A 27,249-nucleotide genomic window follows, 5' to 3' on the forward strand; every position below is an offset into this window, starting at 1 on the left:
GATATTAAACTTATATAAGCGTTTTCATTACATCAAATGTGAAATTAACGTTTGTAATTATGCAAGAGAGCAATCGTTCGTTCTATATAAATTTCACGTTTTCCTGGATTGATATATAAGTAAGTACTTTGTGATACAACAGTTGATTGCTATAAAGCACGACAAACTTTGATGTACGGCTTCGACGAGCTCAACCTTGACAACCGTGAAGGCTATTACACTCGTGTTTAGGAACGTGATGGATTCGTAATCGAGGAGTTTTAGATTGGATTTATTCGAACGAATAATTTTACAAAGAACATATATCGATCATATTTTATAATAATTGACGATTTATTTATTGCTGACGTTTCTACATAGCTTGGTACTCGACTATATATGTAGATATATCTTTCTTCTTGGACAATCTTCCTAAAAATCATATATTTGTACTGAACTAGACTGTTTCAATTCTACCATGAATAATTTTACATGATTTATATACTATATTTTACAGAAAGGAATGTGGATATTAATTAATGGCTGAAATTATGTTCTTCTTTGTGTACAATCATATTCTCAACTATATCACTATTTTACATGACTTATTTATTGATAAATTTTTTTTTCCTTTTTCTCTCGTTTTACGTCGTAATATCGCATATAACTGCCATGTTGCATGAATGTTTTATTAAGTGTTATCTATTTTTATTTCTAACTAAACGAATTTTGCTCGAATCAAGTCATCAAGGCTGCAAATGCAATCGTTTCTTCGTTCGAATTCGATATTATACGAAATTAATATATCGATTTCTTTTCTTTATTCCGCTTGGAATTTTTTTCTAAAAATCAACATTATACTTCTCCTCGATTTAAAAGATGAAACGCGAATATAAATGAATGATCGATGATCTAAGATATCGACGGCTTATTTTTTAACGACGCATTTAATTGAATAAAAAGATGCATTTGCTCGAATTGATCGATAAAGATTCCTCGAGAGTATTCATGCATCATCATTCAGTGATATATACAACGATTGCGATCGATCGATCGCCCGATTCGATGATTCATAAGATTGATTCAAAAATATGTTTACATGACATTATGATTGTGGTTTCGAGAGAAGATAATTCGCATTTAATTGAATCGGATTAATCATATCCTGTTGAGGATCCTTCGCCGTTTCTTCTTCAAGATTATGCATGGGTTCCTGGCAATATTCCTGTCCGCAAAGTTTGCATGCTTCAAAGTGAGGCTTGATGGAGTTCTTCAATTTCTAAAAATAAATATGAAATCGAAGCGAAAGAAAGCCGTGCTTATCTGTCAATTCAGAGAATTCTGAGAAGTTATAAAGAAAGACATGATATACCTCGGAGAAAGTATTGCCTTCGGATTTAATGAACACATAGATAGCAAAAGCTGGAATGCAAATCAAAGAAAGAGATGCTATACCCCAACCAATAGCTTCCGCCCACCATGGATATTCGTATTCACCGTTTCGATAAGTTGGTGGTTCGTAGTCTATCAAACTGAAGACCCATACAGCCTGAAACACAAACATGAAGAAATAAAGAGTCGATCGAACAAACAATGGAGAAAGGAAAAAAATTATGAAAAAAATTATAATTAATCTGATCAAATGTTTTTACCAGTATGAGAAGAGGTGCCGCTATGAGCCAACAAAATCGAAAATACATGGAAGGTACTCTCCCAGTCATTTCCTTGACATTGTTACATAATCTTCGAACACCGTAACACCAAGATATGGCAATGACTTCGAAGAAGGCTAAAAACATGATCGAGAGAGACGCGGCATAGTGATCTATTAGTTGGAAGAAATAAATTCCACCCTGAAAAAGTAAACCGCGTAATAATGAGATGATTCATTTGATTATATTATGCAAACAAAGGATTGTCGCTATGCAAAATTGATGATTACCTGCGTGATATTGGGCAATCCAAAGAGGAAAGAAACTACGCATATTACAAGTACCAACATCTCGTGGCAGAGTAGACGACGTTTCACCCAATTTGGAAATCCATCTTGGATCGATGTGACCACGACTTCGACTATAGCAAACTATGGATGATAACGATCAGATTTTTTCAAAGGTATCTAACGATTGTTTTAAACGCTGACATTTAGCATTTCAAACAAAAAGTCGAACTTTTACCTACCTGGCTGTTCAGTGAAAGGCATACCATCATAAAGAAGAATAATACGGCCCAGAGTTGAGACGCTGGCATCTTGGCTAAAGCTTGCGGATAGATGACGAATACTAGGCCAGGTCCTTGAACGGAAATTATGATTTATCTATAAAATGTCAGGAGACTGACGTTAATCTGAGGATTATATTCGAGGAGAGATATAAAAATGGATTAAACAAAATATACGTCGTCTCCTTCGAATTTGATCCTGAATTTCCGATTGATTAAACTTCGATCGAAACAAAAATCTTTACAATATAATTGATAATTCGTAAATGTCGAGCGACTTACCGTCGCTGAGTACTGCTTCGACTGACATGTTTTGTTCTCGTGCAATGTTCCCGATTGTCGCGAACGAAAAGATCCCAACGAGCAAACTGCTACACGCATTGATCAGAGAAACCGCTACCGTATCCACCAGAATGGTATTGTGAAATTTGTTGTAACTAGCGAAGCAGATCATGGAACCGAATGCGATACCAACGGAGTTGAATATTTGTGCAGCGGCGTTGATCCATACCTTAAAGGCACGAGAACGAAGGTGAATTCTTCGACTCAAACGATTTCATTAGATGACAGAAATTAATGTGACGATAACGATATTGAATTCTATTGGTCAAAATGCGAATTCTTTTGGGGAATCGTTAATTAAAATTAAAATTAAAATTAAAAGGTCGATTATTCTCATTTTTTTTTTTTTTGCCATATACCTTCGCATCGCCAAGTAACTCCCAGCGTGGATGGAAGAAAAATTGAAGGCCCTTGTCGGCACCTTCGAGGGTGAGGGACCGTGTAAGAAAGACGACAATTAGAAGAAACGGTAGAGTTGCCGTGAGATACCTTACTTGCGCCGATGATTTGATAGATTTCCAAATCGAGAAGTATACCATGATCCAGGCTGTTATCAGACAAGCTACGAGTTCCCATCTCAATGCTCCAGGTTCCTCAATGCCGCTACTGATCTGAAGAACTTTGTTACTGTGAATAATGAAAAAGAAAGATTGAACTATTGCCCCAATAGAAAAGGATCGAAAGCACTTAATAAAAGATTTACGCGCGTTTGCTCGGAAATTACTCGAAAAAATCTTCGGACGGTGTCTTCGAGGCATTGAGACGAGTTCGATTATCAACGAAGCCATTAAGTGGTAGCCAACAGGCAGCTGTGTTCCACGAATTATCACAATCTGACCATGGTTGGTGAGCTCTGAACGCAGCGAAAAAGTAATATATAGCGTATGCTATAATCACATTGTGATAGGTCGACATTAGAAAAGATATCACCACCGATGATAGTCCGGCTCCTATTAAAAAGTAAAAAAAAAAGAACATACACGTGAAAATATTCTTAAGGATAAATAAGCTACCAAGCCTCGATAGAGTTTAATATCGTTAATTAGCTGGGTCAAGTTAATGTGACAGCTTTTGCACTCATTCTTTGTCTACGTTTTAATGAATTAAACTTCGTCGAGATCAAACGTCAAGTTTTTCGTAATCGTTCTAAATTTCTTTTGACGTTCTAATTTCTTAATTTCTTATTACTTTTGAAACTTACCTTTGAAGAGTGGACATATTTGACCAAGGGCACCGATCGGTCCTCGTCTTGTAAATTGTCCTATACTGAGTTCCATGTACAGTAGTGGTACTCCACAAACTACAAGTATTAGGAAGTAAGGTACCAGAAATACCCCTGTAAAAATGGATCATTTTACAAATTATATCAAATTATCGTTTACAAAAAATTATCACCGTTAAATTTTCTTAATCTATTGAAAACATAACGAGACTCAGCGCAAATTGTATTCACTTTTTAATTCGACGAACTTGAGTACTATGATACATTATAACAAACGACAAAGATTTCTTATTTGTTAACATAACAGTCAGATTCATTAGGTAACCGGTATTAAATCTGTACGATGGATTTATTAGATGCTTCATTAAAGCAGCTCGTACGTAATGCTACTCTACGTTAATCGTCGCATCGTGGGTAGTTCCAAGGTCACTGGATATAACTCTTTATTCGTAATAAACGATGATCACTGTTACGGATTACGATTTAATTCAGGAAAGAAGAGTCTCCAGCGTGGCAAAGTAATTGGAAAGGCAAATTAATCCATTCTTTAAAAAGTACCATGTGTGATACTTTTAATGATATAATTAGATTATCATTTGTAAATCCCCGGAAGATCGTTTTGAATTATTTTTCCGAACAATCATGCAAATTTATACCTGGTAAACGACTCTTATCACGAAGAGACACGTTCAACGTGTTATCTCGTGAAAAATTCAATCTCTCAAGAATATAATACATGATTCCAAGAAATAAATTGATCGTCTGAACTATCTTTCGAAACAAATAATTTTCTAATAACATCTCTCTTTATTCGTAATCGTTCAAAATTCCCTTATCCCGATCTTTCAATAAGGTAAACGTGGGAAAATTCAAATGGTCAGCTTGTTAAAGGACCCTCCTAGATAGAATGAGAAGGAAACACGTTCTGATCACGACGATTTACGTTTCCCGTAGATTTTCAAGACCGAATCTTTTATCGTCGGATTAATACCTCTTTAACGAGCATCCGAGAGCTTGAGAATAGTAGTTATTTCTCGTCGGTGCAAATCAGTCCGCGGCATCCGATCTCGTTTTCCGGCTGCACGATTCTCTCTTTCTCTCTCTCCTTCTCTCTCCCTCTCTCTCTTTGTTTCTCTTTCTCTCTATTTCTCTCTCTCTCTCTCTCTCTCTCTCTCTCTCTCTCTCTCTCTCTCTCTCAATTCAAACGAACGGTGAGACCGAACGAAATTATACTCTCGGTCCGATTATTTCCACCGGTGTCATTGAAATCATTTACGGTGTTACGCTCCTCCGGTGTAACCGAGTTCTAGCAAGGTCATGTATCAAGTTCCGAGAGAGAACGAATTGCGCCACTACGTCCGGAGGCCGAGTGCTCTTTCAGACTTTGAAGATTAACAGCAACAAGATACAGCAGAGAGCTCGATTACGTTAAGGGTATCTCGAAGTATCTATGTACGTACGTAAGTACATACGTACGTATATATTTATTCACGTATGTATGTATGTATGTATACAAGTAGGTATATATGACGACAGTTTTTGTTTTAAATTCCTTGGCCTCGAATTTTCATACAAGTCTCATTTAAAACGTGTTCTATGATAAACACGCAAAACACATTTTATATATACATACATATCAGCGCTCTATTCAAATATTACTGCCTTCATAACAGCTTTAACTCTCGTTGACGTAACATTAGAAAATGTGTATATGTATACGACTAGATTTTGTAATAATACATACTTTGCATTCACCGTCAGATATAATTTTGTGTTACTCATGAATCTGGAATGGGACTCCGTTTAATTGTCCAGAACCGATGAATGTCGAGAGATAATGAATTAAAAATCTAATCTATGAGTTTCATGGGTTCATTCATATTTTCAAGCATCGATTGAATATGAGTATAAAAAATCAGAGAACTAAAATAAAACATTACTTCTAAATAGTACTACCTACATTAGTTAAAATCATAATCTTCACCTTGAATAGATACAAATAAAAAAAATAATCATTTTTCATCACGTTAGAAGATAATCCTTGCGTTTGATCTCATCAGTTTACTTTTTTGTGTACAATTCTTTACAATCCTGATCTCTCGACGTACATATCTCGTAATACCTTTGGTGGCGTCTTATGTTCTTTAGATTTGTTATCTTTCAAAAAAAAAAAAAAAAAGAAAAAAAGAAAAGAAAAACAAGAAAAGAGAGACTGACTCTTAAGAGTATTTAGAACTTACGATGCCTTAAGGTGATCACAGGTGTCCGTGACGTATATCGCAAAGTCGATGATGCGAAAAATAAACGTCGTCTCTCTCTCTTATCATCATGACTCTAATCACGAAAGATACGTGACGACACAAGGAGAGTTTATTTGACGTAGGCGAATCTGTTTTTGGATCTTTCAAATGACGTAACGATAATCTACAAAAAGGTATTCGCACGAGATAAGTAATATTTGGTATGAATGTTTGCGTGTGTATGTGTTATATTTATTTATTTATTTTTAGAGTCTTCGTTTTGAACCTTATTCATTGAATATGAAATATACCATATACTATATACTATACTATACTATACTATACTGTAGTATATAATAAAATATAATAAAATATAATAAAAAGAGATAGAAAATGTATATACGTATAATATATTATGTTATCATTTTATTTTAGTATGCTACATACTTTAGTTTACCTTTTTTGTATACTCTTATTATATACTCTTATTATATAATAGTATATATACTTTTAATATTTGTTTATAAAAGAGATTATAGGTATATCTGTATGTATACGTAAATATACTTACCACCACCACTTTTGTAGCACAAATAAGGAAACCTCCAAACATTTCCTAAACCAACTGAGTATCCGATACAAGCAAGGACGAATTGAACTTTATTAGCCCAGTGTGGTCTTCTCGGCTGTCGATAATCTCCAGGATCTTCGCCTTCGCCATCATCGTAACTCGTACACGTGGATAGATCATCCTCGATGGAACTGAACAAACAAACGTGACAGTCTCGAGTCGAGTGATAGAAAATAAATAGGATCAAGTAAATGGAATAGTACGAGGATAAATAGCATTACATACATCGATATGTATTTTTCATTATTCCAGAAAGAGAAGGTCTCTCACGCATAGTATTTCATGTGATAAATATTTTCTTGACTAGTAACGTCACGAATAGTTTAATCGTAAGTTTCAAATTCAGGACAAGGCAATCGTCGTTCGGCCCTCTTCTTCTTTATCAATATTCATGGTAACATACACAATAAAAAGGTGAACTATTGGATAGACACGTTCGTTTATTCGTTCATTTTTAACGAGTTTTAATTATTTCAACGTTATATTACTATTATTATTGGTAAGTAGGTGTCGTGCAGGCATAAAATTGATTCGCGTCAAAATATCAGGTTGCAGGCCACGCAGATGTCATTAAATACGTCTTGGATTAACATACGACACGCGAGTAACAATCCGTTCGTTCGATTTCTTTCATATTCAAAAGCCTCTCTTTTATTGTTCGCATTAGGAAAACTAAGAATGTTATTCAATGTTATTCAAAGGAAGGTAACGCATATGTATCTAAAATTATAATTAACTTGCATATGATTCATAGAGCTCGTATTATGTTGTAAATACATATCTATATGCTCTATACAAATATAAATTTAATCTTTCTTAAATATCTATAAATTGAATAAAGATAAATAATTTTATGTTTCATTATAATCGCATCTAATATTATACGAGTAGAAAAATAAAAGAGAATTTTTATGAAGTAACAAAAGATTTAGAAATTTCGTTGGATGTAAAGTTCTCTAAACGAGTTTGTTTATGTGTATCTCTCTCTCTCTCTCTCTCTATCTCTCTCTCTCTCTCTCTCTCTCTCTCTCTCTCTCTCTCTCTCTTTCTCTCTCACTCTTTAGAGAAATTTCTCGTGTGAAGAGGAAAGCCTTGTTAAAGGGTAAGTAGATCGAGTAGGATCAATTAAGTAGAGAAACGCGTTCCATGCTATGACCTTGTCATGCTCAATATATCTACCTATATCATATTATGTAAGTAGCAAGAATGAAAACAAAATTTGTGTTCCTTTTTTTTTTGTAACCGAACCCTCTCTCTTCAATGATTATTATTTATAATACGAAGCGCGCGAAACAAGCACTGTGTGTCAGAGCTTAAACGATCGAACGAGTTACGATCGTATATATATATATATATATATATATATATATATATATATGTATATATATTCGATACTTGACGAGAAACTGTTTTAATGTACATACGTAACATTAATGAATACATACGCACACCTGGGTACATATTTTCTCACGCGGTATATTTTTTTTTATAATCGACAATTTATACCTACTTTGAGGGAGAAGGTAGAAGAGGGAATGAAAAGAAGCTGTGAGAACGATGAACATGCATATAAAAATAATATTATACATAAACGAGCATAAAACACGCATTAATCATGCTTTGTCGATATAAAACGAGTTAGTCCGCTGTATACGTTGGGAACGTTTCTAACAAGCAACACATCAATCTTCTAACGAATAATTGAAAATTCTTTTTAATATCTACATGACTTCGTATGGAAAAACGTTCTGAGGATCTTTCTTGCAAAAGAAAAGAAAATAAAAAGAAAATAAAAGAAAAATATGCAGCAATAGTTGTCAACATACATACATGCATGCATAGATACATATATACATACTTACATACATACATACAAAGAATTCGAAATGGAAAAACATGACATAGCTTTAAATATAACGTATACCATCATTTACAATGAAAGAAGCGGGACAGCTACAACAATGTATGTACACCTACTTGCAACAAAAGTACGGGGCTTACATTGTACACCTATTATCCACTTACGTCTCTGGGACAATACGACGGAATTGCAGTCCCTGGATGACGAGACCACGCTTCACTAGTAGTTCAGAAGTACACCTCATCTGTCTATCTATCTATCTCTCTTTTTCTCTTTCTCTCACTCTTTTTCGTCGTCACTGAATTTCTGAACTAAGATAAAAGGATATAGCAAAAAGTTTGACTTTTAGTTACATTCTCAGAAGAAAGATTTTTGTCTCTTTCAAATTTTCTCCATCACTCTTTTATCTCGTAATAAATGTAACGCGACGTTTATTGCGTTTCTCTTGGCACATGCAATAAACATTTATTAATCGCTATATTGTTTACCCTAGAACTGCTTCTCTTTCAGCGTTAACGCGTGGCAAACGAGAATGTTAACGCGTACGTATGTACATGTTGATACGTGTGCATATATGTATATATGTATACGATCGAAGTTTAAATCATAATTCTTGAGTAAACACGTCACAAAGAAGTAACTCTCGAAGTATGTAAAACTTCGAGAAGATCGAGACCCGATTGTCAAAGATGTATATACGTATGTATGCGTATGAATATGAGCACGGAACCGTTCTACACGCCTAGAGACTCCAATTTTAAACTGACATACGAATCAAGAAGTAGTCTTATTTTTATGCCAACGAGTCACCAAGACACCTTCCTTCGTTAATGTTTGTTTATTGCGTTAACGAATGGCCGCGAAAACTCTCGTGACAGTTGTACTTCTCCTCGTTCTCGTTTCCTTCTTTTCGTTTCTTTCTTATTTTCATGATAAATTGGTATTATCGCGTTCCCTTTAATATTTTATCTTCGAAGAAAAAATGATTTATTTTAATTGCTACGTGTTCGTTAATCCGCAATAAATCGTTAGGATCGTACGATTTATGATACATCAATTTTTTTTTTATTTCATTTCAGAGCATCGGCTAACAAATTTCGTTTAAAATTAACATCGTTTTCGTTTAAAATAAAGCTCATTTTATTTTCCTTATTAATCGTAAAAACTAAAACTGATTTTATACAAGGACACACTTCGTGTTATTTATAAACCACTCATCGTAACAAATATAGTGTTTGTTTAAAATAGATATGCATATAAATTTGAATCAGAGTGTACACCGTGTTAAAGAAATATTCAATGGTAGCGTATAACTATGCTTTATAAGCATGACAGCAGGTTGACGCTCCGTTGAAAAAAAAAAAAAAAGAAGAAAAAAAGAAAAAAGAATCGTAAAATGATGTGACATCTTTATGACAGGGATGTACCTCTTTCATGGATGATGAACCATGCAGCCGAGATAGATTATTTAACTATCTCAAACATGACGAGCTTTAATTTTCATATCGCTTAAGAATCTCGTTTCCGTATTTTGTCTGAGAAAATTAATATAAGTAGAAATCGAAGCGTTTTGTAGAATATCACTAGCGGATATTATATATTTGTAAATCTTGTGATGTTGAAAATTGATTGATTTGAATACTCAAGAAAGTATTATATTTGAATCGTTTCAAGACATTAACCTAAACAAATACCATATGTTAAGATTAACAAAGCACATGCATTATAATGCATTGCAATGTCACTGTGCATGCATTATAACGTTCTTATTTTAAATGTTAATATTTTTAAAAATGAAAATACACATTATTTCGTATGAATAATTATAAGCGATAATTCCGAGGATTAATTTCAGCAGACTAAGAGAGAGAGAGAGAGAGAGAGAGAGAGAGAAAGAGAGAGAAAAAGAGAAAGAAAATACTGAAGAATGATACATATCCAAAAATGTATGCACTTTTCTTTTCAATATTCAGATCAACTGTCGTATTAATGATTTCCACAGAGAGAGAGAGTTTGAGTTCTAGAAGTTTGATTTAAACGAATAAAATCACTTGAGTTTAATGAAATACCGTAGAAAAGGGAAAGATATCGTGATTCGTACCGAAGATCTCGCGAAGATGCTAGGATAGCGAGAGGATCGTAGGTAATGTGGTCACTTACGGCGGCGGATGTACCAAGTTAAGGAGCTCCGACGGCGAAGTGGGAACTCTACGTATCGTAAGCTTCCGCCCGTCAGAAGAGCCCATGCCGATCGATGCTAGAGAGCGTATGGAAACGGAATCGGTGAATGGACGACCGACTTGGCCGTTGCCATCGGAAAAAACGATCGAGGCCCAGCTAGCGGCTGGTGGTTGATGTTGATGGTAATGATGATGATGTTCGTCCATCGTGGCGTTTGATTTCAACGAACGCATACTGGGGTAACGATGATGACGAGTAACGTGATGATCGATACCACGAATGCTTCTTCCTGACTGCTCGTTCGATCTGGAAAAAAATTTCGATTCTCTCATATCCAGTTCTTTCATATTGCATCATTGTTACGTAATTAAACAAATATACACTTTCTAGAATTCAAAAACAAAATAATAATAGTTTCGTTAATAATCGATCTTTAAATCTTTTTATCGACGAATAGGTTTGTCGTCATCGATTATCGAGAAAAAGTATTCTAAGAAAATGAAAAAAAGAAAAAAAAAAAGGAAAGAAAAGCTATTAGATAAATCGGGGATATTGAAGTGTTACATGATCGGTCTCGATTGATGAAGTCTCGGTTGAGACCTGTCGTGGACACTGTCGGTACTGCCGCTATGTCCGCTGGAACCTAATCTGAGTTCGGGATCGTATCCAGTGAGAATCTTGGCTTGGCTGATCCTAGCCTTCCTGGAAGAGCCAGCGGAACTCAAAAGTCGACCCCTCTCCTCGCACGGTGAATCTGAATCAACGTCTTGCTGTGACTCTCGATGATGACCGTGAATAAGGTGATTATGCTGATTCTGATGCTGATGCTGCTGCTGCGGCTGCTGCTGCTGCTGCTGCTGATGATGATGATGATGATGATGATGATGATGATGATTAGGATGATGATATTGTTGCTGCTGGGCACTTTTAACGACATCCGGATCGACATCGTCCGAACCGTCCTCTTCTTCGGGCATCGTGCTCATCTTTCGAACACTTTGTAAACGTCCGTTGTTGCTGTGTTGTTGTTTAGTTAGTTGGCAATTTTTATTGTTGCCAACGTCGGTAATCGTCACAGGACCACCGTTGCTGTGGCTGCTACTTGCGCCGCTACCGTTACTGCCGCCGCTGATGTCCATAATAGCATGACTCTCAGGTAGAATCTAGTCGTTTCGAGCGTATCAACCCTGAAACACTGAGGTGGATGAACCGCTTGAGCGAATTACGTCCGGTATCTACGTTCCACGTGCGAGTTTAACTCGTCTTCTCTCTCTCTCTCTCTCTCTCTTGCTTGTATTTGTTCACTCGGAGGAGGATCGAGTTATATTTGCTACGTATTTAGAAATAAGAGTCGATATTATTTTATCTTTTTCAAGCGTATATTCAACATAATTGTCCGAAAACTTATAAAATTATGAAAAAATAAATTAATCGTCAATATCTAATTTTTCTAATTTGCTTATATGATATAATAATTATTGATCGATGCAGTAAAATATTAAGACTGTACGTTAAGAATATGTAATGTTTTAATACTAAGCTATTTGCTCTTTATCTCGTAAGAAAGTCTAAAGCCAGCTCTCATAATAAAAGATAGGAGATATTTATCTCATATCTGTTAAATAAAAAGTATTATATATACTTCACATAAAAAAAAATCAAGAAAAGTGTATTTGTTAAAGTCCGATAAATCGTGATAACGTCATTATATAGATATATTGTATCGACGTATTAACGGGATCATCAACGTGTCAAAATATTGATCGATGTCGAACTATCAAGATCGAAAATAAAGAAGATAAATTTGCAAGAATATACTGTGTCAAAACATTTAAGCGGATTTTGTTTACAGTTCATGTATATAAATTGTTAAAATATCGTTAAAATATCATCTCACACTCTCTCTTTCTCTCAGACTAAAAAAATTTAATCTTAACGTAATCTTTAACGTTTTGCGTTAGATCGTAATTTGTAAGAAAATTGTAAAATATTGTAATATTCAAGGAAAAAAAGATAATGTTAGAGAACGAGTTAGGGAACAAAGCGCTCGTTAGCAATACTTTTTTTTCTACATTTCTTGCACCAACTCTGATTCTAAATAATATTTGATTAGACGTTGAAGAGAAAACATTTAAACAAAAACATTTTATTACGTTATTAGCATCATAAAATTGTCATTTTATTAGCGTCGTTTTATACGTTATTAGCATCGCAAAATCTCTAAACGGCATTCTCTTCGTGATATCGCATTGTATGAATAATATGATTTAGGAATAAAATATAATTATGAAATGGATCAATGATTCATGTTCATTTCGGTTTATCTTTTTGCATCGTAAAAAGATATTCGTAAGAGAAATGAAAAATTGAAAATTCTATCGACGATAACGTTTTCTTTAGTTACATTCGAACCGATCCTCACCCACGACTCGACATCCATCGAGTCCTATCATCGTGGGTCAAAACAACGAGGGGAAGGTCGATTCATATGGCCGGTTAATAAAAACGTCGAGAAATTAGACGACTATACAAAGAAAAATACTACGAAACGCGATAAACGGATTTAATCTGCAGAATTGAAACAAAAGAAAGAAAGAGAGAGAGAGAGAGAGAGAGAGAGAGAGAGAGATGCTCCTTACGTGGAACGCCGTAGATGAAATCACGTGTTATCAGGTGAAATACCTGTCACATCGCAGGGGGCCTCGACCGGATTAAGTGCATTCCAATAGCGCGACTGAAACCCATGAGTGCCTTCTCTCTGACGAAGGTACAGATAACATTTACTCGTACGCGTAGAGAGCGAGAGAGAAAGGCAAAAAGAAGAGAAAGAAAGATAAAGAAAGAGAAAGAAACACGTATAAGTGAGAGAAAGAGAGAGAGAGAGAGAGAGAGAGAGAGAGAGAGAGAGAGAGAGAGAGAGAGAGAGAGAGAGAGAGAGAGAAGTAGCGTTCGTAAAGGCACGGCACACAAACACGTGTGCGTCGGCACGAGATAATTAATAAAAAAGAAAGACACTTTCGAATAGCGCCGCGAGAGAACGTCCGTGGCGAGAACGAATTTCCGGTGTGGGCGGAGATAGGATCCAAGGAGAAAAAATCAATAGGACGATGAATCGAACGAATCGTTAAAGTGTAGAATAAAAGAAAAAAAAAAAAAACAGGAGAGGAAGGAAAGGAAGAAAACGGAAAAAAAAGACAGGACGAGTCGTAACGCGAGTCAACACGTTGGACACACACGACACAACGTCGCGCGACGTTGTGTGCGCGCCGATCGCGTGCCGCGACTCGCGAGCGTGAGCGCGAGCGCGAACGCGAATACAGCGTATCGAGCACGCAAGCGCGCTGCCGCGTACGAAACGCCGCCAACGCGTCGCACGACTGCGCACAACGCTGCCGATGATCAGCCGAATGCTTCCAAATCGATCCGATCGCTCCCGACTTTAACCGAACATCGCCGAACTGTCACGCGTGAAGACTACGATACAATCTTAGGATTATACAAACAAGCGTGACCGAAATCATACAAAATTAAAAATATTCGCAGACTCGTAAGTAATCGCTACATCGCTATAATTATGTTCGGTTATTTTAAATGCAAGTATTGATCGTAATCACATATGTTAATATAAAATAATGCACATGTCCAATGATAAAAATAACAAAAAACCGTTGAATGTAAGATACAATTATAATTTATAAATGTACATTTACAAGGCTTATAGTTTAATGTAATTTTAATATTAAAATAAGCTTACATAACACTATTTTGAATATTGAAGGGTCCTTTTATACCCAACATTATCAATTACTTAACAGGTTTGAAAACACAGTTTATGTAACTTTTAAATGATTGTACAAAGATAAATTCATCTATTACTATACAGCAAATAAACTACACTCTATATGATAAAGTTCACAATATTATTGATGATCATTCTTCCTGTCCATTTGACTGAACGAGTTTCTTTTAATTACGATATCCAATTGATACTCATGTAGAGGTACGTTTTTATAATTACAAGATCAATCACTACGATTTGCATTCTTTTGTCTCCATATTTAAGTAACAACTAAAGCTTAAGATCTACAATGCTGTGAATGAAAAGCAAGCCACATGAAAATTAATGAAACATAAAGTAATAAATTATGTAAATGAATAAATATATATATATTTATATATATATATGTATGTATGTTTGTGTGTGTGTATACGTACGTATGTATGTATGCATGTATATACACGCGTGAGAGCGTATATATACACGTATACACACATACGATTAATACGAAACAGGTGACCAATCTATGAAGTAACAGGGATTCCTTTCTCAGACATAGATAACTTTGGCTCATTTTGTATGCCAGTAAAACAGAAAATGCTGTCAATATGTGCATAATATATTAATCAAGATGAGGTCAAATCAAGCATCATATTGGGGTCTTCCAGTGCTGGTAATGGTAATTCATTTCGCTCCTCTTCAGTTCTAACGTCCGACATTTTTAGGAACTTAATCACCTTTTCAGTAGCTGCTATTCCACAACTACTTACTTCATTCTATATAAAAATATTTCAAATTATTGAGGACTGTGTTATTAAATGCAATATATAATTAAACTTATATAAAATCAAATGATGAATAATTACCGATGCTGTTAAATTCATAAAATTGAAAAACTTTTGAAGTACAGATACCATTGTGGAAAAGCTGTTATCTGGGAGTCTGCTACGTACAAGTGACTCGTAATCCTAAAAGATATCATAGTATCTCAACATGACAATATCTTATCTTATTTCATAATCTACTTTTGCTAATGTACTATATATCTCTACTGAAATATAAATCAAGCAATTTTTACCTTGTTATCCATTATTAAGTATCCAAGTAGGAGAACAACATATGCACCTATTAAAGTATGTTCCATGTGGCGTCCAGCTTTCTGCAATACTGAAGAAAGATTAATGTAATATAATTAAGTTTTTGTATTGTACACCATTAAGAAATACATATACGAACATTTGGTAACAGTTTCTTCAATAAATTCTTCCTGGGATTTTGTTGTTGTTGACACTGTTTCTGTCTGTTCTGAATCTTTTTTACCATCCAAAATTGCATCAGTTTTTTGCTCTTCCGCTCGTGCCAATTCTTCTTGTTTATAAAAGAGATCAATCAAAGACTCTACACCACTTTCTTCAGCTATAAAAACATTTTGATTTATAAATATAATTACATACGTTTTGATAAATGAATATACTTGAGTAATACGTATATAGTGCTTATACAAAATACATACCATCAAAAATATTTTCTGTAGATGGAGGAGCCTTTGACTCAATAAGATGTTGCTTATTATCATCACATTGCTCTACTAAATTTATTAAAAGAATTAACGCCAGCATCATCATATCAAATCTTTTTTCTTCTGGTAGCGATTCTGGTATACGTAATAAAAGATACAAACTACAATCAACTACACCACTTTGTGATCCCACTAATTTGCTTCCACAAGCTGCAAAAAATATATAATTATAGCAATAAATAAAATCAATCTCTGAAAAATGAAAATAATATAAAACCCAATAAGCTTACATTGTCTATTGAATCGATGAGTGAGGTTTATGAGAACTTTGATAATAGCAAAAAGACATTCTCTGACAACAGCACCAATTGAGCTTTTATCACTTGGGTCTATGGTTGGATAAATGGGAATCTCTTGTCCACATAAGTAATAAAGACTTGCTAAAGTACTTACTAGTACACCATCATCATATTTTAATAAATATACTTGATTCTCTTCGTTCATATGTGTAACCTAATCATAAATATAATATATATTGTTAGTGCTATACGTAAAATTGAATAATAATATTTAGCATAATTCGCATTATAATTTATAGTAGATAGTCCTTACGTTTTCTAATACACGTAAACATCTGTCGACTTTACGTAATTTATCTAATAATGGTTCTGTCCAACCAGCTCTTGTAACATCGTGCGCATTAATGTGGCGATGACATTCCCTGACTGTTTTTACAATATGTTCTAAGCCACCTAATTCTCGGAGTTCTTCTTTAAACCACTCTCCTGCACGTTTTGAAGTTAGACTGAGAAGTGTTTCCATAGCTAATTGTCCAACCTGCGAAGATAAATCAATTTTATCACATTTCATTTCCATTTAAAATTAATGTAGATTAATCACAGAAATGATTAAATTACTCACGGTAATATTATCCAAATTTAGATGCTTTGCATGCCCTTGTGCTTGAATATCCGCACACAATTGCCGTACTTTTTCCTTATTTTTTAATAATTCAGCCCTACTAAGGCCACAATCGTCAAGCGCATCTTTATGACTGGCATCAGATTCTAATAAACTTAACATTAGTTCTAAGCAATCTCGGTCTAAATCCATCGCTAGACGATCTTGACTTAACACAAACATTACAGTTGCTGTACACAGGCCAAGACTCTAATTGCAATACAAAATAATATTAAAGTTTATCCGTTTTTTTGGATATTAAAATAGTAAATGAAAAACATACTTGATCTTTAGTGGCATCATGTAATGCTTTAAAAAATTTAGCAACGGTTCCGTGAGCACGTACATGCATACGAAAGGCAGGAGCCATGCATTTGCTTGCTAAGCGTATAGCTGAAAGGCAACGTGTAGCATTTGGATTATTTTCTCTTAAAGTATCCAATATATATTCAACATCATCATTAAATTCCTGAAATTCTCCACTTTCTTGAATCTGATGGGCCTTCTTCACATTCTTTACTACAGTGTAAAACTACAAAATAATGTTATCATCATCAATAAATCCTAATATCAATGAGCCTTATCACCTTGATGCAACATATAGGACTTTGAACATTTGTATAATATATACTTACACCTTTAACTTTCCTGCAACAACGAACACTTGTAACAGCTTCAGAATCATCTGTAAAGTCTATATCAGTTTCAGGATAAGTCACAACTCTTGTAAGTTGAGAAGTCTCAAATTCTCCAGCATATGCTTCAGATCCAGTGGTACTGTGTGATCCTGAAGCTATAGTAGGAATTACATTCCCAATATTAGGTGTATCTGTCGTACTAGATTCTTTATCACTATCACACCACTTGTGTTTATACAATGCACGTCTTTTATTTCCATTTGTTGTCCCTGTTGAACGACTTTTAAAAATGCTACCCTTTTTAGTAACAGGCTTAGATGGTACATTTGTTGTAGGAGCATTTAAAGTTTGTGATTCTGAAACTGTACTTGTTACGTGCAAAGGCATTTCATTTTCAACATTGCCACTCACACCTTCACTATCATCGCTACCTGAAAACCAATCCTGATCTACTAATGTCTTAGCTGCTGCAGTTTCAGAATCAGCTACATGAGCTGATGATTCCAATTCTGTTTCAGGATCAGGTTCCACCTCAGTTTCACCTTCTGGTTCTAGTTCTTGTTCTGCTTCTGCTTCTGTTTCTTTCTCTGGTTGTCTATTAGTTTCAGGTATCACTTCATTTGTAGGGATATCTATAGAACAATGTTGAACCTCATCTGAGGTAATTTCAGAATTATCTTCAGTTTCAGGGACATTTAAGATCATTGGTCTTGTTTGCATTGGATCTGCATCACTTGAAAGAATATCAATAAGTTCTTGAGTTGTCGTTGGCAGTGGCTGGTCTCGTCCGATTAAAGGTTCTATTGTTGGTTTACATGGGTACGTTGAACTACAATCAGTCTTAACAATATCATAATGGGATATAAGAGTGTTATTGGAATCTGTAACGGATTTTCTAAGAGTTAAGGAGAGTCCAGAACTATGTGTATTTGAAGTAGTTGATGCTGTTGTAACAGCAGAAGAACCTGTTATGTCTAAGTGTAAATTTTTTGCACGACTACGTGTCGTTCGTCGCATATCAGAATTTTCTAATGGTATCGATACTGTGGATACAATTGGTTGCTGAGAACGAGTTGTCTTAAGATCCGTTTTGATTGATGGTTCTGTATTACTTTTACGTTCAATATCTATTTTAGAGGGACTAGTAAGAGGTGTAGAAATTCTGTAAGTTTCAGGTTCTTGATCCTGATTATTTTGCACATCTCCGCAAACTAATCTTGCAGTACCCTTACATATTCTTAAGACAATTGGAGGTTTTCCTTCTTCTCTATTTGATGTTTCATTACCAGTATTATCTACACTTTCTGATACTTTCTTTGTAGGAGTATGCATTGCTTTTGGTAAGGGCTGTTTTGGCAGGGGTTGTTGAGGCTGCTTTGGAGCGCGTGTTCTACCATATTGTGAATCAGGTACTTGTCTGTATATTGCCACGTCTTGGCGAGATTCTTCTATTACTGGTGGTACATTTCTACTTTTAAAAAATTTCTTCGGCTTTACAACAGCTGATGTAGTATCTGTCTTACTAGTTGGATCAATTTCAAATGAAAAGGGATCTTTTCCAGAATTCACACGTGTATTCTGGTTACTATAATCAATTTTCATCCTTTTTGCACCAAATGAATTGTGAATATTATCTCTCCTTCCTATATATAAATAAAAAAATAATATATATGTATTCAATTCTTTGTTATATCCAATTAATATTTGTAATATTTAAATTATAAAAAATATAATCAAAACTAATTACTTATACTAGAAATTGTTAAATAATAAAACTTACTTTCCTACACACACGCGTACACACATATATATCAGAGCTAGATACCAAATATACATTCTTTGAAAAACTTTATATGATGAATAATGTAAAAGTTATTCAAAGTATATATGTTATATTATTTATATATATAAAACGAATAAATTTTTAAATTATATGTATTATTCATATAGATGCTATACTTTTTAGATATAATAATATATAATATGCAATATAATACACGTTTAATATTAATATCTTATATATATATAAATACAATTACATCATATTAAATAACTTATTCATAAAGGTGAAAAGGTATAATAAAGATGAACTTAAGAAAAAAAAAAAAGAAAGAAAAAAACAAAAAAGAAAACTGCATTATGAATGAGTCATAATGAAAGAATGGGAGAAACTGTGCTAATAACAATTTCATAACAAGCTTTACCGACATGAAAATATATGGATTAGAAAATTTTGAATATAATTTAATTTAATTTTTTGTTGAAATATTTACATCTATAATACAGGAAGGTGTAATAAAAATTATATGAAAATAATAAATACATACCATTGATATTCGTGCTTCTGATAGATGTAAAAGATGTTATACCCCATTTTCCAACAGTACCTGCTGACTTGGCAGCAGAAGGTCTATTACTATTTTCTCGAAAAAGCTTATCAAATTGAATGCTCCCAGGTGTCACACTACTGACCTTGCGACTGTAGGATTTGGTGTAACTACGAGACGTCATTTTGGATATTCCGATATTTCAAATACAGTCCGCATCCCATAAGACACAAATAACAATATCTTTCTTCATTCTTTAAAATTTCCGTATGATCTATGCTACATAACTATCGATTCGAATAATAATGACAATATTTCGGGATAACATTCGGAAATTTTTAAAAATACGTCGTCCTCTGTATAACAGCCGAAGTTACGAAAGTATTACGACCTTAAGAAAAGTAATTTCGAAGCTCACTAAAGAAACAAACGCCATGTTTCGATTACTATTTCCCTCGATGCACAAATATATTTCCTGCCAAAAATTTCAATTTCGAATTAATAATTTCGTAATTATAACCTTCGCATTAATACGCCAACGTTCTTATTACACTTCCTATTATTTCCTTTTCCATATAGTTCGACAAATTTAACTGGAATTTATTAATCATAACATGATCTTAAGCCATCTGTCGATATGTTTTTCGTTTAAGATTTAGATGCATACATACCACATGCAAAAAAACGAATAATACACTGTGCACCAGATAATAATACTTATCATCTTATCCAGTAGATAGAGCCAGATAGGACGAAGCGTAACTATCTACATTACCGATTGAATGGACATATATAATATTGTCCAATTAGAATGCGATTTATTACATAAAGCAACACGTAATACAGTATGACTTTCGTTTGCAAGAAAAATCGACATATTATTAATAACGAATTAAAGTCTATCTATATATTGATATAAGTTTACAATAAATACACTCATATATATGTATGTGTGTGTATGTATGTATGTATGTATATGTATATATATATATATATATATATATATATATATATAAATCTTCAAGAATGTATAAATATGTACATAGATTTTAGATATAGATAAGATATGTCATTATACGTATGTTTTATCAATAGACATACGACATTAAATACATCCCCTCTCCAGGCCTCAAGCATATACAAATTTTATTGTCAAATAACCAATCGTATTAAAAATATTAACTTTATTTTTCTTACTTGTTTTCTTTTTTTTCATATTCTTTACATTAGTAAATACGTGAGAATTTGTAATAATTAAATAACCAATCGCCTGCATTTAAATAACCAATCTACGTGCCTAACTTAAGGTACCACCTTTAAAAATGTTTCTTCCCTAAGCGTCTTAAAGTAAAATAAATATAAAAAATGTAGACAATTATTTGATCGTTAATATTTTTTATATACCTTTAAAAAAATTACTCCTTCAAATCGTAATAATAAATATAATCATATAAATGTAATTAATATAATATAAATAGAAATATATATATATATATAAACACAATTCGCTTTAAAATGAAAAAAAAATGGGAATACTCGAATCAGCTAGCGGGAAATATTTAAAGTTTGAGATTGAAACAAATGTTCAAAGTTTAAAATTAGATCGCTTGAAGTACGCTTTTAATACATTTTAATTTAGATTTCATTTGAAATGTAATAGTTGAAAAAGTAATAATTTGGCCAATTATAAACAACATATATATATATATATATATATATATATATATATATTTATTAAACTCTATCGTATATATAGATGTATGGGTGAATATCGTAGGTGGATTTTTTGAATCGTTAGTAATTATTATTTCGTGTGGAATAAAAAAATAAAAATAAAAAAATAAAAAATAAATAAAAAAATAAACATAAATATGTAAAAAAAGTTAATATGTTCAATTAAAAATAATTATAAAAGATATTATTGCGATTAATTGTGCGAACGAATACCGATGCACAATGAAAAGCAAGCTTTTGTAAAGCGTTGCGCTAGTAATTTCTATATGCCAATGGATAATAAGCATTTTCGCGCTACCTGTTATGAAATCCGACGGGTGATACAAAAACACGTGTTCTTTACTACTTTGTCAAAAAAAGTGGCGTATTAGAAGCAGTGATTTAATGTCATAAAGCTTTTCTGTGTACTATTTAAAAACGTAAAAATTCGTTATCGTATATTAAGAGAATTATTTGGAAAAATATGTACATTTATGCCGATGAATAAAGGGAAAGTGATTGTGCAGCAGAGCGGCCATTTTATGTTAGTATGACGTAGAGGCTGGGTGTAGCTTCGCGTTCAACCGTCCGTTCCTTGGAAAACGCGAGAAAACGAACATTCTGATGCTGGGGTCGAGATAGATACACTTAGAGCCCACTGGAGGTGTAAATTGTATATTAAGTCGACACAACGTAAGAAAAGTAGTAATATAAGAAAGTAAGTTCCCCAATAGAGCGAGCATGAGCGAGGAAAGTAATCCACGAACGCTGTACGTGGGAAATCTAGACGCTTCGGTGTCGGAGGACCTTTTGTGTGCACTTTTCTCACAAATTGGTGCAGTTAAAGGATGTAAAATAATACGGGAGCCAGGAAACGATCCTTATGCTTTTGTTGAATTCACGAACCATCAATGCGCGGCTACGGCACTAGCCGCCATGAACAAGCGATCATTTCTGGATAAGGAGATGAAGGTTAACTGGGCGACAAGCCCTGGAAATCAACCAAAGTTGGACACAAGTAACCATCACCACATATTCGTGGGTGATCTCTCTCCAGAAATCGAGACCGAAACATTAAAAGAAGCGTTTGCGCCTTTTGGTGAAATCAGCAACTGCAGGATCGTACGTGATCCGACTACAATGAAGAGTAAAGGATACGCATTTGTGTCCTTTGTGAAAAAGTCTGAAGCAGAAGCAGCGATAGCAGCTATGAATGGCCAGTGGCTTGGCTCACGATGCATTAGGACAAATTGGTCTACTAGAAAGCCTCCACCTCCAAGATCAGAAAGGCCACGACACTCAAACAATAGTAAACCTAATTATGAAGAGGTACGTTAGATTTTGAATATTCTGTTTCTAAATCATCTTCACACAATCAGAAGATTATACAAAGTATGAGCCGCAGCATCTGGAATAGGATAGAATAAATATTAGCATAACTAAATTAGACGGGTTTCGATAAACGCTATCTCCCATATAGTTTGGTTCAATTTTTGAGTTTAGATTTACTTTTGTTTAAGATGATTTGAAAGAAACGAATGTCAATCGAGAGTGTTCGATGCTTTTGTTAATGGAATCATAGGTAACATATATTACATGCATTTAATTGTTGTGTGATAAGATTATTATAGTACTGCTTTCTCAAAATTGATAATAATTCTTTTATTATTTACATAATCATAATCTGATTGACAGGTGTATAACCAAAGTAGTCCGACCAATTGTACGGTATATTGTGGAGGTTTTACAAATGGAGTTACAGACGAATTAATAACAAAAACATTTTCACCATTTGGTACCATTCAAGACATAAGAGTATTCAAGGATAAAGGTTATGCTTTCATCAAGTTCACAACTAAAGAAGCAGCAACACATGCCATAGAATCTACACATAATACAGAAATCAGTGGTAGCATTGTTAAGTGCTTTTGGGGAAAAGAAAATGGTGATCCTAATAGTGTGGGTCCTAATGCCAATCATCAAGCTCAACAGGTTGTTATTATTATAAATTCATTGGAAAAGCTTAATCTCTCTCTTCCTCTTTCTCTCTCTCTCTTTCTCTGTCTTTTTCTCTCTGTTTGTCTGTTTGTTTTTCTCTCTCCTCTCCTTCTCTCTCTCTCTCTCCTTGTTTTATCATTAATTTTTGTATAAACTTCAATATAAAAAATTAGTTTTTTATCAAAATATATGCTAGATGAAACAAATGTATGAAAAAATACTTCTTTTTTTATAATTTGATCAGTTTCATTGACTGTACTTCTTTGTTAATTATGATTTATAAAAATATCTTTAATAGTGTTTAAATAGATAGGGTCTAGGAAGTGTGTGTTTCTAAGGTATTATTAAATAATTCATAAGAAATAAAAAGTATAACGTGCTTAAACATTTGGTACATTTGTCTTACAGGTTACTACTGGAGCTGGTCAATATGCATATGGATATGGACAACAAATGGGTTATTGGTATCCACAGGGTTATCCACAGATGCAAGGACAATTTCTCCAACCAGCTCAATATTATAGCCAATATTATGGACAACAGTATATGAACAGTATGAGAATGCCTGCCCCTGGTGCTGGTACATGGCAGCCTGCACAAGCAACTGCTGCACCACCGACTGCAACTGCCCCATTACCACCTGGTCAACAACCGACTATGGTAACATATACCATGCCACAATATCCTACACAATGAAACTGATGATTGATATCAGTTAATTGTTACGTGCAAAATATTTGCCCTGGGGGCTTTTATGTATTTGTTCTAGCATATACCTGTTCTAACAATTATGTTGGTACTTTGAATTATAATAACTGATTATAAAAATATAAACGAGTGATTATACATATATTTTTGCAGAATATGTATCTATACTAAAAACACATGTATACTTATTTGTGTATACAGAAGAGAAGAGTAGTTTTATTTACTTTTCACATGATATTAATGATTTTCTAGAAAATTTCGAGGTCGAGTTTTGAAGAAATTCAAAAATTAATATTATTTTGTTATTATTTGGGTAAACAAGATAATATATCATATCGAGAAGACTAATAATAATAATAATAAAATAGGTTTCTCCTATAGAAGTTGAATTTTGTTTGACAATATAGAAAAGGCAAATTCAATAAAATATAATAATTTAACGATAATTTTAATGTATCCAATGTAAAATTATGATTAATGGATATAATGTTGAACAAGGTATATTTTTGAACTCTTCTTTAAAGCCCCTGATTTGAGCCCTGCATTCGTTGTGCTGCGTAAGGTGTTCGTATGTATGCGGTCATTATGTTGTTATATTTTTTAATATTTTTGCCACAATTACCAATCCTTAGTTTATCTCGAATCATTAATGAACGGTATGACAACATGTTCATTTATGATAAACACGGAGTATGATGTTAACGGTAGATTAAGATAGAAAGAGTATAGCTAAACACACGGCGCCTGTGATGTAGCTAGATTTTGTGCATGTTCCGACGTATGCAGGGCCCTTCAAATAAACAGTGCGCGTCAAAACAAAAAAAAATAAAAAAAATAAAAAAAAAAAAGAAAAAACGAGTTAAAAACTTTCCTCGTTATGTGATATTTATCGTCGGTGGTGTAATGTATATATAATTTTGCTACAGTAACAAAATAAATAACTTTGTCTTGAAAAAAATATCATCGGGCATATACAATTTAATCGTACTAAAAACTTAGCCAAGAGAGAAAGAGAGAAAGAGAGAGAGAAAATTCTTCATAAGTTGTAAGTTATATTAGTGACTCTTCTCTATTTGTACAAAAAAATAGTAAGCTGTGAGGTGTAATAAAGCCTATAATTTAAGTCTAATAATAACGAAAAACTGTAGTAAACATTCATATACTTCCATTATAAGGAGCTACTTTTGCAGGCGTTGGGAATTACAAGCACACAGGGGTCGCTAATATAGCATTAAAATAATTCCATATATTAAAAATATTCAAAAGTGAAAGGTATATATTAGATCTTTCACTATTTTAATATATCAACAATATTCATGATTTACAATAAAAAAAACAATTTGAAATCAATTGACAATCAGTCGAAATAATAAAAAGATATTTTCTGTGCTTTTAGTGCATGGCACGATATGCTAATCTCGTGTCTTCCAAGCAATATTTTCGAACTAAATTTCAAGAATACTATTAATCTAGTAAGTTTTGATTATTATCTTATATCTGATAATAAATTTTTATTTCCTTAATGTATATTACATCCTTCAATTTGAAAATTTATTTAATATGTAACATTCGTATACACCAAAGATAAAATAAAAATGTCATATGTGGTAATGACAATTACAAAGATTAAAAAAAAAAAAAAGAAAAAAGCAATACACAATGTAAGACTCCTTTGGCATAGCTAAATGATTTTTATCATTTTCTTGTTAATGATAAACACAAATTCAATGAGCCTAGATGGTAATCAAGACATTGTGGAAAATTTACTATCCCTTTACTTCGCCACCGACGGTAAAAAGCCATACAACTTTGAAAACAAATTTGTATAAAGTCAGTACTGAATGTAATAACAGCAGAAACAGAAGAAGGACATAGTATGGCACCTTGACTGCGATAAGTGATATCGAACGAAAAGAAGCCAATTTCAAGAACTCTATGAATAAAATAATAATAATCAGCGAACCGAAGAAAGACGCAAAAAAAGTGTTATATAAAAAGTAATTTAGGTACAGCAGGGTGAGTAACCCTCGGAGATGCTTAGGATAATGTTATCTTATAATAAAAACAAATTGTCCTTTGAATGAAAAAAAGGAATAAATATTTAAAATACACGACATTCTGTATTCTTTTGTAACCTACATTATTAAAACATATTTTAATCGTATTTTAATACTTCTTTTTCCATCCGTGTTATATACAAAAAAAAATTAGAGATAAATGATTTTATAGTTTGTAACATATATAATTTTATTTTACACTCAGTACGCTTTTACAAAAATTATATATCAATTTAAAAGATAATTTTTTTCTATATTAAGTTATATTTAAATATTGGAAATATTTTCAAACGTATAACGAGATCTACAAAAAAAGCAATCTCCTATTATATACACTTCGAAAATGGAATTTAATATTGTACATAATAAAAAAAAATATATTTGTAGTAGATAAATCATTTATCAATCGATAGCGTTGGAAACTTCATATTGCTGAATATTGACATTTTTAATGCATTTATGACATATATATATATTTCTTTAATAATTTATATATATATATATATGTAAATACTACATGCAAAATATATCGTGTGTATAATAAATAAAGCGTGAAGAACCCATCTACGAGAGTAGTAAATAGTTATCTCTAAATGGGAGTATTGCATTTTTTATGGATAAGTATAGATTGTTTAAATTAAAAATTTATTTTGATATATGCTACAAGAAACTTTAGAAAACCCTAAAAAAAAATTGATCTTAGTAAATCTAACATCATTAATATCCTTGACGCTCTTCGGGGTATATATATATAAGAAGGATACACTTTGTACTATCCATTCCATCGTGATTTTACTGCATATATAGTTCGTACATTGTGGTAGCAATAAAGTAATAATCAAAGTATTACAATTTTGTACAGAGTATGGAGTATT

At 33.2% G+C, this 27,249-nt stretch overlaps 3 protein-coding genes across 6 annotated transcripts; 1 reads left to right on the plus strand and 2 right to left on the minus strand.

Annotated features, from left to right (window-relative positions):
* Window positions 1-312: 312 nt before the first annotated feature.
* LOC122632622 (sodium- and chloride-dependent GABA transporter ine) lies at window positions 313-14,049 on the minus strand. Of its 4 annotated transcripts, none has more exons than XM_043819655.1 (13): window positions 13,359-14,049; window positions 11,241-11,863; window positions 10,656-10,982; window positions 6,575-6,765; window positions 3,743-3,877; window positions 3,266-3,491; window positions 2,901-3,168; window positions 2,482-2,710; window positions 2,161-2,273; window positions 1,922-2,062; window positions 1,632-1,832; window positions 1,352-1,528; window positions 313-1,258 (listed from the first exon to the last, which is right to left on the minus strand). In XM_043819655.1, the coding sequence occupies exons 2-13, from the start codon at window positions 11,813-11,815 to the stop codon at window positions 1,085-1,087; spliced, it is 2,757 nt and encodes a 918-aa protein (XP_043675590.1). In that variant the 5' UTR covers window positions 11,816-11,863; window positions 13,359-14,049; the 3' UTR covers window positions 313-1,084. The 4 variants fall into 4 exon arrangements, with proteins under 4 accessions (XP_043675590.1, XP_043675588.1, XP_043675589.1 ...); XM_043819653.1 differs by having other exon boundaries at window positions 11,241-11,871; XM_043819654.1 differs by having other exon boundaries at window positions 11,241-11,871; window positions 13,316-14,049.
* A 295-nt stretch (window positions 14,050-14,344) lies between these two features.
* LOC122632620 (protein wings apart-like) lies at window positions 14,345-20,587 on the minus strand. The gene is made up of 11 exons (XM_043819651.1): window positions 19,899-20,587; window positions 17,569-19,214; window positions 17,217-17,465; window positions 16,895-17,143; window positions 16,586-16,810; window positions 16,264-16,486; window positions 15,968-16,183; window positions 15,691-15,870; window positions 15,533-15,621; window positions 15,321-15,422; window positions 14,345-15,230 (listed from the first exon to the last, which is right to left on the minus strand). The coding sequence occupies exons 1-11, from the start codon at window positions 20,080-20,082 to the stop codon at window positions 15,081-15,083; spliced, it is 3,513 nt and encodes a 1,170-aa protein (XP_043675586.1). The 5' UTR covers window positions 20,083-20,587; the 3' UTR covers window positions 14,345-15,080.
* A 1,347-nt stretch (window positions 20,588-21,934) lies between these two features.
* LOC122632623 (nucleolysin TIAR) lies at window positions 21,935-26,431 on the plus strand. Its single transcript, XM_043819657.1, has 4 exons — window positions 21,935-22,940; window positions 23,307-23,603; window positions 24,018-24,269; window positions 26,171-26,431. Exons 1-4 carry the CDS (start codon window positions 22,353-22,355, stop codon window positions 26,216-26,218), a joined length of 1,185 nt encoding a protein of 394 aa, XP_043675592.1. The 5' UTR covers window positions 21,935-22,352; the 3' UTR covers window positions 26,219-26,431.
* The last annotated feature ends 818 nt before the right edge of the window (window positions 26,432-27,249 follow it).

Source organism: Vespula pensylvanica, chromosome 10 (genome assembly GCF_014466175.1).
Source record: "Vespula pensylvanica isolate Volc-1 chromosome 10, ASM1446617v1, whole genome shotgun sequence".
NCBI lineage: Eukaryota > Metazoa > Arthropoda > Insecta > Hymenoptera > Vespidae > Vespula > Vespula pensylvanica.

Excerpts from the sequence above, each read along its gene's own strand:
- LOC122632622 (XM_043819655.1), bottom strand. The coding sequence starts at position 11,815 with ATGGACATCAGCGGCGGCAGTAACGGTAGCGGCGCAAGTAGCAGCCAC. Across the intron at positions 3,878-6,574 it reads GTGCTACAAAAGTGGTGGTG|GGGTATTTCTGGTACCTTAC; the intron begins GTAAGTATATTT and ends CCATTTTTACAG. Across the intron at positions 1,259-1,351 it reads AAGGCAATACTTTCTCCGAG|AAATTGAAGAACTCCATCAA; the intron begins GTATATCATGTC and ends ATTTATTTTTAG.
- LOC122632620 (XM_043819651.1), bottom strand. The coding sequence starts at position 20,082 with ATGACGTCTCGTAGTTACACCAAATCCTACAGTCGCAAGGTCAGTAGT. Across the intron at positions 16,184-16,263 it reads TCATCGATTCAATAGACAAT|CTTGTGGAAGCAAATTAGTG; the intron begins GTAAGCTTATTG and ends TATTTTTTGCAG. Across the intron at positions 15,423-15,532 it reads ACTTAATAATGGATAACAAG|GATTACGAGTCACTTGTACG; the intron begins GTAAAAATTGCT and ends GATATCTTTTAG.
- LOC122632623 (XM_043819657.1), top strand. The coding sequence starts at position 22,353 with ATGAGCGAGGAAAGTAATCCACGAACGCTGTACGTGGGAAATCTAGAC. Across the intron at positions 22,941-23,306 it reads GTAAACCTAATTATGAAGAG|GTGTATAACCAAAGTAGTCC; the intron begins GTACGTTAGATT and ends TCTGATTGACAG. Across the intron at positions 24,270-26,170 it reads CTGGTCAACAACCGACTATG|CAGAAACAGAAGAAGGACAT; the intron begins GTAACATATACC and ends ATGTAATAACAG.